General features: G+C 39.9%; 1 protein-coding gene across 1 annotated transcript in view; it reads right to left on the minus strand.

Moving 5' to 3' along the window:
• Positions 1 to 502: 502 nt before the first annotated feature.
• Positions 503 to 16,970, minus strand: part of LOC138327225 (nicotinamidase-like) — a 38,363-nt gene continuing 21,895 nt past the window's right edge. The window contains exons 3-7 of the mRNA XM_069273205.1: positions 4,944 to 5,183; positions 4,484 to 4,612; positions 3,374 to 3,542; positions 1,779 to 1,921; positions 503 to 1,650 (exon numbers count right to left, since the gene is read on the minus strand). Of these exons, the coding sequence (XP_069129306.1) occupies positions 1,534 to 1,650; positions 1,779 to 1,921; positions 3,374 to 3,542; positions 4,484 to 4,612; positions 4,944 to 5,183 (798 nt within the window). The 3' untranslated portion in view covers positions 503 to 1,533. The remainder of the gene's footprint in view (positions 1,651 to 1,778; positions 1,922 to 3,373; positions 3,543 to 4,483; positions 4,613 to 4,943; positions 5,184 to 16,970) is intronic.

The following is a 16,970-nucleotide window of genomic DNA, read 5'->3' on the forward strand; positions in this document are numbered from 1 at the left end:
AGTCAATGATGTATATATATAGTGTTATATCACAGAATCTTTTAATGCCACTGTGTGTGTGGAAGGGGGTCTATCATCAAACACAGGATATCAAATCTTTATAATTTAATGCTATATCATAGCTAATGATTTTAATTATTTTAAAGGATTTGATTTGCTTCCAATGAAAACTGTTTCTATAATTATAGGATATTTTTGTTTAAAGATTGACAGGGTTATCTCCCTTGTTGAAATTGTCTCGCAATAATGAGCCAAATAAATCAAAGTATATAATGTCAATATGAAGGTACAACTGTGTTCATAAACACTATCTCTTACGACTGTGTTCATAAACACTATCTCTTAAGACTGTGTTCATAAACACTATCTCTTACGACTGTGTTCATAAACACTACATCTCTTACGACTGTGTTCATAACACTATCTCTTACGACTGTGTTCATAAACACTATCTCTTACGACTGTGTTCATACACATCTCTTACGACTGTGTTCATAACACTATCTCTTACGACTGTGTTCATAAACACTATCTCTTACGACTGTGTTCATAAACACTATCTCTTACGACTGTGTTCATAAACACTATCTCTTACGACTGTGTTTATAAACACTATCTCTTACGACTGTGTTCATAAACACTATCTCTTACGACTGTGTTCATAAACACTATCTCTTACGACTGTGTTCATAAACACTATCTCTTACGACTGTGTTCATAAGCACTATCTCTTACGACTGTGTTCATAAACACTATCTCTTACGACTGTGTTCATAAACACTATCTCTTACGACTGTGTTCATAAACACTATCTCTTACGACTGTGTTTATAAACACTATCTCTTACGACTGTGTTCATAAACACTATCTCTTACGACTGTGTTCATAAACACTATCTCTTACGACTGTGTTCATAAACACTATCTCTTACGACTGTGTTCATAAGCACTATCTCTTACGACTGTGTTCATAAACACTATCTCTCTTCTCTTAGTGACAATGATAAACCAGAAAATAGACATATGTAACATTTGTAGGGTAAGACTATACATTGACATGTAGGTATATAACATTATGATGACAAACACACAGAGATATGATTTCTATCAGAGTTTTAGATATATCACATATTGCATTTGTAATGGAATGCTTTACCTCTTACTTCATTTATATTATAGACATTAAAAAAAATCTTCATGTGTATCATGAACCACACTTGAATGAACTTCAACTAAAAATAAGATTACCTGCATCTTGACAGACAGTTTCCTTGATATTGCTAACCTATTTTTATCACATGTAGTTACCAATAATTTTTATATAACTATGAAAGATGTAAATCTAAAACTGTATTTACCCTTACATCAACTATTTAAGCTTGTTTGAATGTGTAGACATTATAATTATCAACATTGTAATCATCGGTGGTAACAGTCAGTCTACCAGATAATTTTTAGGAAATCAAGAAAAAAGAAACCCAGAATAACTTCACAACAATGGACACTGGAAGATGATGGACAAGTATCAGATTGGTCAATCCTTATTGTTCACCATTCCTTCCTTGACCATCCGTCGAGCCAGGGCAACATTTTTGGCTGTCTGGTATCCAAGGGCAACCTGCCTGTCAACACTTCCTACCAGATCCTTCACCTATAAGGAAATGAAAGGACAGGAGATAATGTCAGTTGTCCTCAACTATTCATTGGTATTAAGAATTTTATTTCATATATACATATAATCTTGACCTTTGATTATGTAAATGACCTTTGTTCTCCTACCTTTGATGAGTTGGTTATAACTGCCCCTTTCTCTTGTAGATTTTTCCTCATGTTACTGATGTCGTCCAGGTTGACCCCACGAGCAGCATCTTCTATAAGAATCGTTCTGTATCCGTGCTCAAGGGCATGAACTCCTGTTGAACCTGAAACCCAGCACAACTTACATAATTAATATGATGCCTTCTTCAATAGATCAACCCTAAATATAAGAACTGTCATCCAGTACCCCAAATTATAGCACACACCCTACAATCTAACAGTCTCTACTCCTACTGATTCAGGGGGTCAAAGCCAAATTTTAAGTCTCATCCCCTTCCCCAGTGAAAGATTCTGGAAAAAGGACTATGTCTGATTTAGGCCCTTTTTGGCCCCCAAATCCAAGAAATTTTCAAAACTGTTATTTAGTGATTAATTTGTTGTAGTTTAAATACTTCGTATATCTCTGATTCAACTATATTGACTGTTTTCTAATTTCCCAGCTGTAGTTGTCATGGTAACCATCCAAAATTCACATGAATTATGAAAATGTGGAAATTTGGACAATTTTGGCCAATTTTTGCTAAGTTTTTGTCTTTAAAACTATAGAGAGCATCCTTGAACAAACTTGATATATACTGAGAACATGTATGCATTTCCAATACATATTTAGGGGAAATATTAAGTTTGTTCCAGGATGTGCTCTATGGTTTCTAAAAAAACACTCAGGCAAAAAATTGCCAAAATTGTCAAAATTTAAACATTTTCATAATTTATGTATGTATATTTTGAGTGGTTGCCATGGCAATCAAAACTGAAAAATTAGAGAACTATCTTTACAATTAAATTAGGGATGTAATAAATATGTAAAATCCAACAATTTAAATACTAAATAACAGCTCTTAAAATTTGACGGCTTTGGGGGCCAAAAAGGGCCCAAACCACATATAAACCTTTGGTTACAATCTATGTAGAACACTATGACTAGTATCAATATAAAGGGCATATCTCTATTTCCCATATCGAGTCCCATCTCTACTGCCCCAGGGGTGTTAGAGTCAAGATTTATAACAAGTGGCCCAATAGGCCTTAACGGTCATCTGACTGTTAATACAATATATAGAGGAACTGAAATACAGTAAGTAGTATGTTTAACAATAGTAAAATATTTTTACCCCTTGTGACCATAGTCATTCATTTGAAAAAACTTGGTTGCACTACATTACAGCATGTCGCAGACCTAATATGAGTATCCTGGGACTTTCGGTTCTTGAGAAGAAGTCGTTTAATTGAAAAGTTTATGTACAGCGCACAGCAAAACGGCACACAACAATGGACGGTGCATGATGACAATAGATCATCCTGACCTTTTGGGTCAGATGACCTAAAAACCCTATTTCCCTTCACCCCAGGATATTTCCTACCCAGATGACCTAAATTGGCTAAAAACCCTTTTACCCTTCACCCCAGGATATATCCGGCCAAATTTGGTTATATTACAATCTATGCAGAACTCTATGACTCTACCGGTTGTAGCGATTTCAAGGAATTACCAATATCTACCCCTATAAGGCCCCATCCCTCCTGTCCCGAGGGGTATCTGGCCCTTCCACACTTACCAACACAGACATCGTATGCGACCCCACACAGATAAACATCAGTGACTTTATGTTTGGACAGAATTCGGACTAGATCTGTTTCAGTGAGCTTGTTGTTGTCCCAGAAAGCTGAATAACTGTCCACATCTGACTTCATCCCTTTATTAACTATAACACCACCTTCCACAAACTGAAACCAAGGGAAATAACTCTGTAGAAAGCCAACTTTCACACTCAGTATAATCAAGCAGCTTCAATAAAAAGGGAAAAAATAGCCTTTCATTTAATTTCATATTTTTTAATCGAAATTCAATCCAACGAAGGGAAAACTATTTGTTCTACCTGTACATATTTTTTTACTTTGATTTCAATGCTTAAACTACAAAATACAGTAAACTGTCCCACAGATTGTACTAGTGTACTCTATAATACAATTTAATTTTAAGGGAGTATGTAGTTTACCATATTAGAGTTACCTCCCTTTGTGCACATTTCTATAAAATTTAACTGGTTTCTTGCTATTCCTTCTTTGCATATTACAAAGTTAGTTCCCTTGCGGGTAGGTATCAATTGTCGCGTCGTTATTTTGTGAGCACAATTCATGTTGTTTTCTCCTAAACATATGATGTTATGCTCTCAAACACATGACGTCACAATCAGAACCTTCCCAAAAGGGGAGATAACTCTGTTATATGGAAATATAGAATATATTGCTGTAATAATACTAAAATCAAATCAGTGATTTCTTAGCAACTTTTAATACAGGTAGCTAAAGCAGAATTATACTATTATACGTACAAAAGGATGTGTCCAGCCATCATCAGAAAAAATTAAACTGCATATACAGTTTACAATTTAAAGTTTAATAAATAAAGATCAAAACTGTAAAGGTTTGCAATAAGTTTGTCTTATTAAAGCACCTTTCCATTTGTTAAACACCCTGGGCTCTTATTGGGTTAATATGGTAAATGTGATTGCGAAGGTTTAGTTTATCAGTATTTCACTGCTATATATGGCAGTCATTTCATGTGAACATAAACTTTTGATGAAAAAATCCAAACAAGCTTTTCAACATTTTGTTTAATCTTATAGATTTGTTCAACCTGACTACAATAACACTTGTGGGTTTACTTTGAGATCCGGGTGGATTTCTGCACCCCAAGACCCCTGAACACAATGAGACGGCCAAAGTTTCTGTTCTGTAGCAGGAGGTCCCTCAAACACCACAGTATCCAACACTTTGGGAGGCACCTGTGATTTCTGTGGATCAAATAGAGAAATAATTCAGATACTACAAGGTGCAAAATAAAACTGGAAAATATCTGAGGCTGTTAAAAATAGTATAATGAAACTTAAGATTCTAAAGATATTGTATCTCACAAACTATAAACTTTTCCATAGAAGTATAACTTTAAATTCATTAATCAAATGTTCACGAAATACTGCTGCCCACAGCCAGTCCATAAATTGTACGTTAACGCTTTTGTTTATGTTGTAACTTACCTTAAGCTTCATTGGATTTATCATCTCATAAACTAAACAAAGTAAGAGGTTAATCCTTAAATGTCCTTGAATGTCTAAAGAGACTTACATGTGAGTTAGTTTGTAGTGGGCGTTTGTCGACATTTTCTATGAAGGATATATGATCAGCTGGGTGCCAGTCCCTAGTGTATACCACAAGGTCAAAAGTCACTGTGTCCAGTACAGAGTTGATGGCCGGAATCACACCATTCCCATCCTGTCCAGCAGGACAATTTCGTAGTGACAAACTTCCGTCAAGGAAGTCATTCTGTACATCAACAATCACCAGGGCAGATACTGGCTGTAAAATCTGAAATCATCACCAAGGTTTTAAGTTATAATCTGAAATCATCACCAAAGTTTTAAGAAATAATCTGAATTCATCACCAAAGTTTTAAGTAATAATCTGAATTCATCACAAAAGTTTTTAAGTTATAATCTGAAATCATCACCAAGGTTTTAAGTTAAAATCTGTATTCATCACCAAAGTTTTAAGTAATAATCTGAATTCATCACCAAAGTTTTAAGTAATAATCTGAATTCATCAACAAAGTTTTTAAGTTATAATCTGAATTCATCACCAAAGTTTTAAGGAATAAATCTGAAATCATCACCAAGGTTTTAAGTTATAATCTGAAATCATCACCAAAGTTTAAGTTATAAATCTGATCACCAAAGTTTCAAATTACAATTACAATACTGACTTTAAAATCTCAAATCACGTACCATGGGATACCTGATAACATTTGTGCATGATTATTGTTTCTATTGGTGATGGAATGATATTAAAAGATGATATCCCAAGCTAACGTCATTTCAGCGGGAAGATTACTTAGAGTTACATTCCATCAACACTGGAGGTACTAGTCCCATACATCTTTAAGCTATTGGGTATCACGTGGTATATGAATCAGTCCCATAACTTATTATTGCCAGAGTCAGAGTCAGTCAGGTAGGTAAGGAGTGAAATTTAATAAACAATTAAACAGACTCTAAAAAGGGTTCTTAATTAAATATCAATTTTCTTCAATTTGTTTTTCATATAAAATACTAATCATAACTTTTCTAGTTTTTAAATTTTGTTATTGACAACCTTTGTTTTCATATTCCACGGTTATTTAAATGTTATTGATTATGTAAACAGACCTTTGTAGACAAGACAGCACTCTCACCTTGTTGTTTCTATATTCTCAGACATGGCTGATTGTTTATAAAACTAACATTCTAATCATCCTTCAAGCTTCACATATAACCCAATTATTCCTCACTACATATAGGGATAATAAATTTAGACAGGTAGTGATCAATATGGGTGTTTGTACAGTCTCAGTACAGTATCTCTGACGTTAGTCCTTACTCCTGTTTGACAATCTAAACATGGATATATCAACAGCAGGTGATGAAGATACACCGTGATAATTTGGCCGGTCCACCAAATCGTCCAAGGACAAACACCAATTACAAGGCCAGAGTAGATTGTAACACAGAGCTCGAGGACTTCAGGGATAAACAAGGCCAGAGAGTAGATTGTAACACAGAGGACTTCAGGGATCAAATCATACAAGGCCAGAGTAGATTGTAACACAGAGGACTTCAGGGATCAAATTGTCACACAGGACTTCAGGCCAGAGTAGATTGTAACACAGAGGACTTCAGGGATCAAACAAGGCCAGAGTAGATTGTAACACAGAGGACTTCAGGGATCAAATCATACAAGGCCAGAGTAGATTGTAACACAGAGGAGGACTTCAGGGATCAAATCATACAAGGCCAGAGTAGATTGTAACACAGAGGACTTCAGGGATAAACAAGGCCAGAGTAGATTGTAACACAGAGGACTTCAGGGATCAAATCATACAAGGCCAGAGTAGATTGTAACACAGAGGACTTCAGGGATCAAATCATACAAGGCCAGAGTAGATTGTAACACAGAGGACTTCAGGGATCAAATCAAACAAGGCCAGAGTAGATTGTAACACAGAGGACTTCAGGGATCAAATCATACAAGGCCAGAGTAGATTGTAACACAGAGGACTTCAGGGATCAAACAAGGCCAGAGTAGATTGTAACACAGAGGACTTCAGGGATCAAATCATACAAGGCCAGAGTAGATTGTAACACAGAGGACTTCAGGGATCAAATCAACAAGGCCAGAGTAGATTGTAACACAGAGGACTTCAGGGATCAAATCATACAAGGCCAGAGTAGATTGTAACACAGAGGACTTCAGGGATCAAATCAAACAAGGCCAGAGTAGATTGTAACACAGAGGACTTCAGGGATAACAAGGCCAGAGTAGATTGTAACACAGAGGACTTCAGGAATCAACAAAGTCAACAGGCCAGAGTAGATTGTAACACAGAGGACTTCAGGGATCAACACAAGGCCAGGTAGATTGTACACAGAGGATCATCTTAAATCAAACAAGGCCAGAGTAGATTGTAACACAGAGGACTTCAGGGATCAAATCATACAAGGCCAGAGTAGATTGTAACACAGAGGACTTCAGGGATCAAATCATACAAGGCCAGAGTAGATTGTAACACAGAGGACTTCAGGGATCAAATCATACAAGGCCAGAGTAGATTGTAACACAGAGGACTTCAGGGATCAAATCATACAAGGCCAGAGTAGATTGTAACACAGAGGACTTCAGGGATCAAATCATACAAGGCCAGAGTAGATTGTAACACAGAGGACTTCAGGGATCAAATCATACAAGGCCAGAGTAGATTGTAACACAGAGGACTTCAGGGATCAAATCATACAAGGCCAGAGTAGATTGTAACACAGAGGACTTCAGGGATCAAATCATACAAGGCCAGAGTAGATTGTAACACAGAGGACTTCAGGATCAAATCATTAACACAGGAAGGATCAAACAAGCCAGAGTAGATTGTAACACAGAGGACTTCAGGGATCAAATCATACAAGGCCAGAGTAGATTGTAACACAGAGGACTTCAGGGATCAAATCATACAAGGCCAGAGTAGATTGTAACACAGAGGACTTCAGGGATCAAATCATACAAGGCCAGAGTAGATTGTAACACAGAGGACTTCAGGGATCAAATCATACAAGGCCAGAGTAGATTGTAACACAGAGGACTTCAGGGATCAAATCATACAAGGCCAGAGTAGATTGTAACACAGAGGACTTCAGGGATCAAACAAGGCCAGAGTAGATTGTAACACAGAGGACTTCAGGGATCAAATCATACAAGGCCAGAGTAGATTGTAACACAGAGGACTTCAGGGATCAAATCATACAAGGCCAGAGTAGATTGTAACACAGAGGACTTCAGGGATCAAATCATACAAGGCCAGAGTAGATTGTAACACAGAGGACTTCAGGGATCAAACAAGGCCAGAGTAGATTGTAACACAGAGGACTTCAGGGATCAAATCAAACAAGGCCAGAGTAGATTGTAACACAGAGGACTTCAGGGATCAAATCAAACAAGGCCAGAGTAGATTGTAACACAGAGGACTTCAGGGATCAAATCATACAAGGCCAGAGTAGATTGTAACACAGAGGACTTCAGGGATCAAACAAGGCCAGAGTAGATTGTAACACAGAGGACTTCAGGGATCAAATCAAACAAGGCCAGAGTAGATTGTAACACAGAGGACTTCAGGGATCAAAATACAAGGCCAGAGTAGATTGTAACACAGAGGACTTCAGGGATCAAATCATACAAGGCCAGAGTAGATTGTAACACAGAGGACTTCAGGGATCAAATCATACAAGGCCAGAGTAGATTGTAACACAGAGGACTTCAGGGATCAAATCATACAAGGCCAGAGTAGATTGTAACACAGAGGACTTCAGGGATCAAATCATACAAGGCCAGAGTAGATTGTAACACAGAGGACTTCCAGGGGATCAAATCATACAAGGCCAGAGTAGAGTAACACAGAGATTGATAAAACACAGAGGACTTCAGGGATCAAATCATACAAGGCCAGAGTAGATTGTAACACAGAGGACTTCAGGGATCAAATCATACAAGGCCAGAGTAGATTGTAACACAGAGGACTTCAGGGATCAAATCATACAAGGCCAGAGTAGATTGTAACACAGAGGACTTCAGGGATCAAATCAAACAAGGCCAGAGTAGATTGTAACACAGAGGACTTCAGGGATCAAATCATACAAGGCCAGAGTAGATTGTAACACAGAGGACTTCAGGGATCAAATCATACAAGGCCAGAGTAGATTGTAACACAGAGGACTTCAGGGATCAATCAAACAAGGCCAGAGTAGATTGTACCACAGAGGACTTCAGGGATCAAATCAAACAAGGCCAGAGTAGATTGTAACACAGAGGACTTCAGGGATCAAATCATACAAGGCCAGAGTAGATTGTAACACAGAGGACTTCAGGGATCAAATCATACAAGGCCAGAGTAGATTGTAACACAGAGGACTTCAGGGATCAAATCATACAAGGCCAGAGTAGATTGTAACACAGAGGACTTCAGGGATCAAATCATACAAGGCCAGAGTAGATGTAACACAGAGGACTTCAGGGATCAAATCATACAAGGCCAGAGTAGATTGTAACACAGAGGACTTCAGGGATCAAATCAAACAAGGCCAGAGTAGATTGTAACACAGAGGACTTCAGGGATCAAACAAGGCCAGAGTAGATTGTAACACAGAGGACTTCAGGGATCAAATCATACAAGGCCAGAGTAGATTGTAACACAGAGGACTTCAGGGATCAAATCATACAAGGCCAGAGTAGATTGTAACACAGAGGACTTCAGGGATCAAATCAAATAACACAGAGGACTTCAGGGATCAAATCATACAAGGCCAGAGTAGATTGTAACACAGAGGACTTCAGGGATCAAATCATACAAGGCCAGAGTAGATTGTAACACAGAGGACTTCAGGGATCAAATCAAACAAGGCCAGAGTAGATTGTAACACAGAGGACTTCAGGGATCATACAAGGCCAGAGTAGATTGTGTAACACAGAGGACTTCAGGGATCAAAAACAAGGCCAGAGTAGATTGTAACACAGAGGACTTCAGGGATCAAATCATACAAGGCCAGAGTAGATTGTAACAGGCCAGAGGACTTCAGGGATCAAATCATACAAGGCCAGAGTAGATTGTAACACAGAGGACTTCAGGGATCAAATCATACAAGGCCAGAGTAGATTGTAACACAGAGGACTTCAGGGATCAAATCATACAAGGCCAGAGTAGATTGTAACACAGAGGACTTCAGGGATCAAATCATACAAGGCCAGAGTAGATTGTAACACAGAGGACTTCAGGGATCAAACAAACAAGGCCAGAGTAGATTGTAACACAGAGGACTTCAGGGATCAAATCATACAAGGCCAGAGTAGATTGTAACACAGAGGACTTCAGGGATCAAACAAGGCCAGAGTAGATTGTAACACAGAGGACTTCAGGGATCAAATCATACAAGGCCAGAGTAGATTGTAACACAGAGGACTTCAGGGATCAAATCAACAAGGCCAGAGTAGATTGTAACACAGAGGACTTCAGGGATCAATCAAACAAGGCCAGAGTAGATTGTAACACAGAGGACTTCAGGGATCAAATCAAACAAGGCCAGAGTAGATTGTAACACAGAGGACTTCAGGGATCAAATCATACAAGGCCAGAGTAGATTGTAACACAGAGGACTTCAGGGATCAAATCATACAAGGCCAGAGTAGATTGTAACACAGAGGACTTCAGGGATCAAATCAAACAAGGCCAGAGTAGATTGTAACACAGAGGACTTCAGGGATCAAATCAAACAAGGCCAGAGTAGATTGTAACACAGAGGACTTCAGGGATCAAATCATACAAGGCCAGAGTAGATTGTAACACAGAGGACTTCAGGGATCAAATCAAGGCCAGAGTAGATTGTAACACAGAGGACTTCAGGGATCAAATCATACAAGGCCAGAGTAGATTGTAACACAGAGGACTTCAGGGATCAAATTCATACAAGGCCAGAGTAGATTGTAACACAGAGGACTTAGGGATCTAAATATACAAGCCAGAGTAGATTGTAACACAGAGGACTTCAGGGATCAAATCATACAAGGCCAGAGTAGATTGTAACACAGAGGACTTCAGGGATCAAATCAAACAAGGCCAGAGTAGATTGTAACACAGAGGACTTCAGGGATCAATACAAGGCCAGAGTAGATTGTAACACAGAGGACTCAGAGGATCAGGGATCAAATCATACAAGGCCAGAGTAGATTGTAACACAGAGGACTTCAGGGATCAAATCATACAAGGCCAGAGTAGATTGTAACACAGAGGACTTCAGGGATCAAATCATACAAGGCCAGAGTAGATTGTAACACAGAGGACTCTTCAGGGATCAAATCATACAAGGCCAGAGTAGATTGTAACACAGAGGACTTCAGGGATCAAATCATACAAGGCCAGAGTAGATTGTACCACAGAGGACTTCAGGGATCAAACAAGGCCACAGTAGATTGTAACACAGAGGACTTCAGGGATCAAATCATACAAGGCCAGAGTAGATTGTAACACAGAGGACTTCAGGGATCAAATCATACAAGGCCAGGATTGTAGATTGTCAAACAAGCCAAGTAACACACAGAGGACTTCAGGGATCAAATCATACAAGGCCAGAGTAGATTGTAACACAGAGGACTTCAGGGATCAAATCATACAAGGCCAGAGTAGATTGTAACACAGAGGACTTCAGGGATCAAATCATACAAGGCCAGAGTAGATTGTAACACAGAGGACTTCAGGGATCAAACAAGGCCAGAGTAGATTGTAACACAGAGGACTTCAGGGATCAAATCAAACAAGGCCAGAGTAGATTGTAACACAGAGGACTTCAGGGATCAAGCCAGAGATTGTCAAACAAGGCCAGAGTAGATTGTAACACAGAGGACTTCAGGGATCAAATCATACAAGGCCAGAGTAGATTGTAACACAGAGGACTTCAGGGATCAAATCATACAAGGCCAGAGTAGATTGTAACACAGAGGACTTCAGGGATCAAATCAAACAAGGCCAGAGTAGATTGTAACACAGAGGACTTCAGGGATCAAATCATACAAGGCCAGAGTAGATTGTAACACAGAGGACTTCAGGGATCAAATCATACAAGGCCAGAGTAGATTGTAACACAGAGGACTTCAGGGATCAAATCATACAAGGCCAGAGTAGATTGTAACACAGAGGACTTCAGGGATCAAATCATACAAGGCCAGAGTAGATTGTAACACAGAGGACTCATGGGATCAAATCATACAAGGCCAGAGTAGATTGTAACACAGAGGACTTCAGGGATCAAATCAAACAAGGCCAGAGTAGATTGTAACACAGAGGACTTCAGGGATCAAATATACAGGCCAATAGATTGACACAAGGATCATCAAACATACAAGGCCAGAGTAGATTGTAACACAGAGGACTTCAGGGATCAAATCATACAAGGCAGAGTAGATTGTAACACAGAGGACTTCAGGGATCAAATCAAACAAGGCCAGAGTAGATTGTAACACAGAGGACTTCAGGGATCAAATCATACAAGGCCAGAGTAGATTGTAACACAGAGGACTTCAGGATCAAATCATACAAGGCCAGAGTAGATTGTAACACAGAGGACTTCAGGGATCAAATCATACAAGGCCAGAGTAGATTGTAACACAGAGGACTTCAGGGATCAAATCAAACAAGGCCAGAGTAGATTGTAACACAGAGGACAGAGTAGATTGTCAGGGATCAAATCAAACAAGGCCAGAGTAGGATTATAACACAGAGGACTTCAGGGATCAAATCATACAAGGCCAGAGTAGATTGTAACACAGAGGACTTCAGGGATCAAATCATACAAGGCCAGAGTAGATTGTAACACAGAGGACATCAGGATCAAATCAAACAAGGCCAGAGTAGATTGTAACACAGAGGACTTCAGGGATCAAAACAAACAAGGCCAGAGTAGATTGTAACACAGAGGACTTCAGGGATCAAATCAAACAAGGCCAGAGTAGATTGTAACACAGAGGACTTCAGGGATCAAATCATACAAGGCCAGAGTAGATTGTAACACAGAGGACTTCAGGGATCAAATCATACAAGGCCAGAGTAGATTGTACCACAGAGGACTTCAGGGGGATCAAACAAGGCCAGGAGTAGATTGTAACACAGAGGACTTCAGGGATCAAATCATACAAGGCCAGAGTAGATTGTAACACAGAGGACTTCAGGGATCAAATCATACAAGGCCAGAGTAGATTGTAACACAGAGGACTTCAGGGATCAAATCATACAAGGCCAGAGTAGATTGTAACACAGAGGACTTCAGGGATCAAATCATACAAGGCCAGAGTAGATTGTTAACACAGAGGACTTCAGGGATCAAATCATACAAGGCCAGAGTAGATTGTAACACAGAGGACTTCAGGGATCAAATCAACAAGGCCAGAGTAGATTGTAACACAGAGGACTTCAGGGATCAAATCATACAAGGCCAGAGTAGATTGTAACACAGAGGACTTCAGGGATAAAATCAAACAAGGCCAGAGTAGATTGTAACACAGAGGACTTCAGGGATCAAATCAATACAAGGCCAGAGTAGATTGTAACACAGAGGACTTCAGGGATCAAATCATACAAGGCCAGAGTAGATTGTAACACAGAGGACTTCAGGGATCAAATCATACAAGGCCAGAGTAGATTGTAACACAGAGGACTTCAGGGATCAAATCATACAAGGCCAGAGTAGATTGTAACACAGAGGACTTCAGGGATCAAATCAATACAAGGCCAGAGTAGATTGTAACACAGAGGACTTCAGGGATCAAATCATACAAGGCCAGAGTAGATTGTAACACAGAGGACTTCAGGGATCAAATCAACAAGGCCAGAGTAGATTGTACCACAGAGGACTTCAGGGATCAAATCATACAAGGCCAGAGTAGATTGTAACACAGAGGACTTCAGGGATCAAATCATAAACAAGGCCAGAGTAGATTGTAACACAGAGGACTTCAGGGATCAAATCAACAAGGCCAGAGTAGATTGTAACACAGAGGACTTCAGGGATCAAATACAAGGCCAGAGTAGATTGTAACACAGAGGACTTCAGGGATCAAATCATACAAGGCCAGAGTAGATTGTACCACAGAGGACTTCAGGGATCAAACAAGGCCAGAGTAGATTGTAACACAGAGGACTTCAGGGATCAAATCAAACAAGGCCAGAGTAGATTGTAACACAGAGGACTTCAGGGATCAAATCATACAAGGCCAGAGTAGATTGTAACACAGAGGACTTCAGGGATCAAACAAGGCCAGAGTAGATTGTAACACAGAGGACTTCAGGGATCAAATCATACAAGGCCAGAGTAGATTGTAACACAGAGGACTTCAGGGATCAAATCATACAAGGCCAGAGTAGATTGTAACACAGAGGACTTCAGGGATCAAATCATACAAGGCCAGAGTAGATTGTAACACAGAGGACTTCAGGGATCAAATCATACAAGGCCAGAGTAGATTGTAACACAGAGGACTTCAGGGATCAAATCATACAAGGCCAGAGTAGATTGTAACACAGAGGACTTCAGGGATCAAATCATACAAGGCCAGAGTAGATTGTAACACAGAGGACTTCAGGGAATGCAACAGAATATGATAGACAGGATACAAACAGAATGGATATGACAGGGACAGGATATGATGGACAGGATACAACAGGATGGATATCAGGGACAGGATATGATAGATATGCACAGAGGATATGATGGACAACAAGGATCACAAGTGGACAGAGGATTAGGACATGAAACAACAGTTTGGATGTCATGGGAGGATTTTTTTTTGATATATGATTGCTATTTCTCACTGATAGCCTAACAGTGGATATGGAACAGAACTTGGTCATGAATGGCCAGGGTATGTAAGGAGTGTGCCAGGTTATGGTAATATGGAGCCTGGATACCCTGAGGATAACAAGGGACCAACCAGCGGTCAGATATACATGGCAGGTTATAGTGCTATAACATGGGATTGATGATCAAACATACAATCCCACAGAGGACTTCAGGGACATCTTAACCATCCTATATCGGGGACGGTCCATATGATGGACAGGCCTCATGAAGCAACAGAGAATACAGGATACAACAGTGGATATGAAGGGACACAGAGGATCATGAATTTTAACATATGCAACAGAATATGATAGACAGAGGATACAACATATAAATGGATATGAAGGAGACAGGATGAACATGATAGACAGATATGGAACAACAAATATGAAGGACAGGATACAACAGATGGATATGACCTCCCCTTGGATGAATATGATAGTGGAGTGATTGTCCACAGTACTATACAACAGGATGGATATGAGGGAATACAGGTAGACAGCTCACTCCCCTTGTGTCAGGATAGTGAACCTTTGTCCATTTTACAGATGATGATAATGAAGGATAGATGTGAAGTGAGGATATGAAGGGACTAGACAACCTCCCCTTGTGTCAGGATAGTGGAACCCTTGTCCATTAAGTTGGTATAGGAATGATAGTGGAACCTTGTCCATTTTATGTCCATTTATAGTACTATACTCTGGACTGAAGCATACCCATTTTATAGTGCTATATCTCACTGAAGCATACCCTGAACAGCTCACCTCCCCTTGTGTCAGTGATAGTGGAACCCTTTGTCCATTTTATAGTGCTATATCTCACTGAAGCATACCCTGAACAGCTCACCTCCCCTTGTGTCAGTGATAGTGGAACCCTTGTCCATTTTATAGTACTATATCTCACTGAAGCATACCCTGAACAGCTCACCTACCCCCTTGTGTCAGTGATAGTGGAACCCTTTGTCCATTTTATAGTACTATATCTCACTGAAGCATACCCTGAACAGCTCACCTCCCCCTTGTGTCAGTGATAGTGGAACCCTTGTCCATTTTATAGTACTATATCTCACTGAAGCATACCCTGAACAGCTCACCTCCCCTTGTGTCAGTGATAGTGGAACCCTTTGTCCATTTTATAGTACTATATCTCACTGAAGCATACCCTGAACAGCTCACCTCCCCTTGTGTCAGTGATAGTGGAACCCTTGTCCATTTTATAGTACTATATCTCACTGAAGCCTACCTGAACAGCTCACCTCCCCTTGTGTCAGTGATAGTGGAACCTTTGTCCATTTTATAGTACTATATCTCACTGAAGCATACCCTGAACAGCTCACCTCCCCTTGTGTCAGTGATAGTGGAACCTTTGTCCATTTTATAGTGCTATATCTCACTGAAGCATACCCTGAACAGCTCACCTCCCCTTGTGTCAGTGATAGTGGAACCCTTTGGCCATTTTATAGTGCTATATCTCACTGAAGCATACCCTGAACAGCTCACCTCCCCTTGTGTCAGTGATAGTGGAACCCTTGTCCATTTTATAGTTACACTGAAGTACTATATCACTCACTGAAGCATACCCTGAACAGCTCACCTCCCTTGTGTCAGTGATAGTGGAACCTTTGTCCATTTTATAGTGCTATATCTCACTGAAGCCTACCCTGAACAGCTCACCTCCCCTTGTGTCAGTGATAGTGGAACCCTTGTCCATTTTATAGTGCTATATCTCACTGAAGCATACCCTGAACAGCTCACCCTCCCCTTGTGTCAGTGATAGTGGAACCCTTGAATCTCACCATACCCTGAACAGCTCACCCTCCCCTTGTGTCAGTGATAGTGGAACCCTTGTCCATTTTATATAGTACTATATCTCACTGAAGCCTACTGTGAACAGCTCACCTCCCCTTGTGTCAGTGATAGTGGAACCCTTGTCCATTTTATAGTACTATATCTCACTGAAGCATACCCTGAACAGCTCACCTCCCCTTGTGTCAGTGATAGTGGAACCTTTGTCCATTTTATAGTACTATATCTCACTGAAGCCTACCTGAACAGCTCACCTCCCCTTGTGTCAGTGATAGTGGAACCCTTGTCCATTTTATAGTACTATATCTCACTGAAGCATACCCTGAACAGCTCACCTCCCCTTGTGTCAGTGATAGTGGAACCTTTGTCCATTTTATAGTACTATATCTCAC

Source organism: Argopecten irradians, chromosome 7 (genome assembly GCF_041381155.1).
Source record: "Argopecten irradians isolate NY chromosome 7, Ai_NY, whole genome shotgun sequence".
NCBI classification, from domain to species: Eukaryota; Metazoa; Mollusca; class Bivalvia; order Pectinida; family Pectinidae; genus Argopecten; species Argopecten irradians.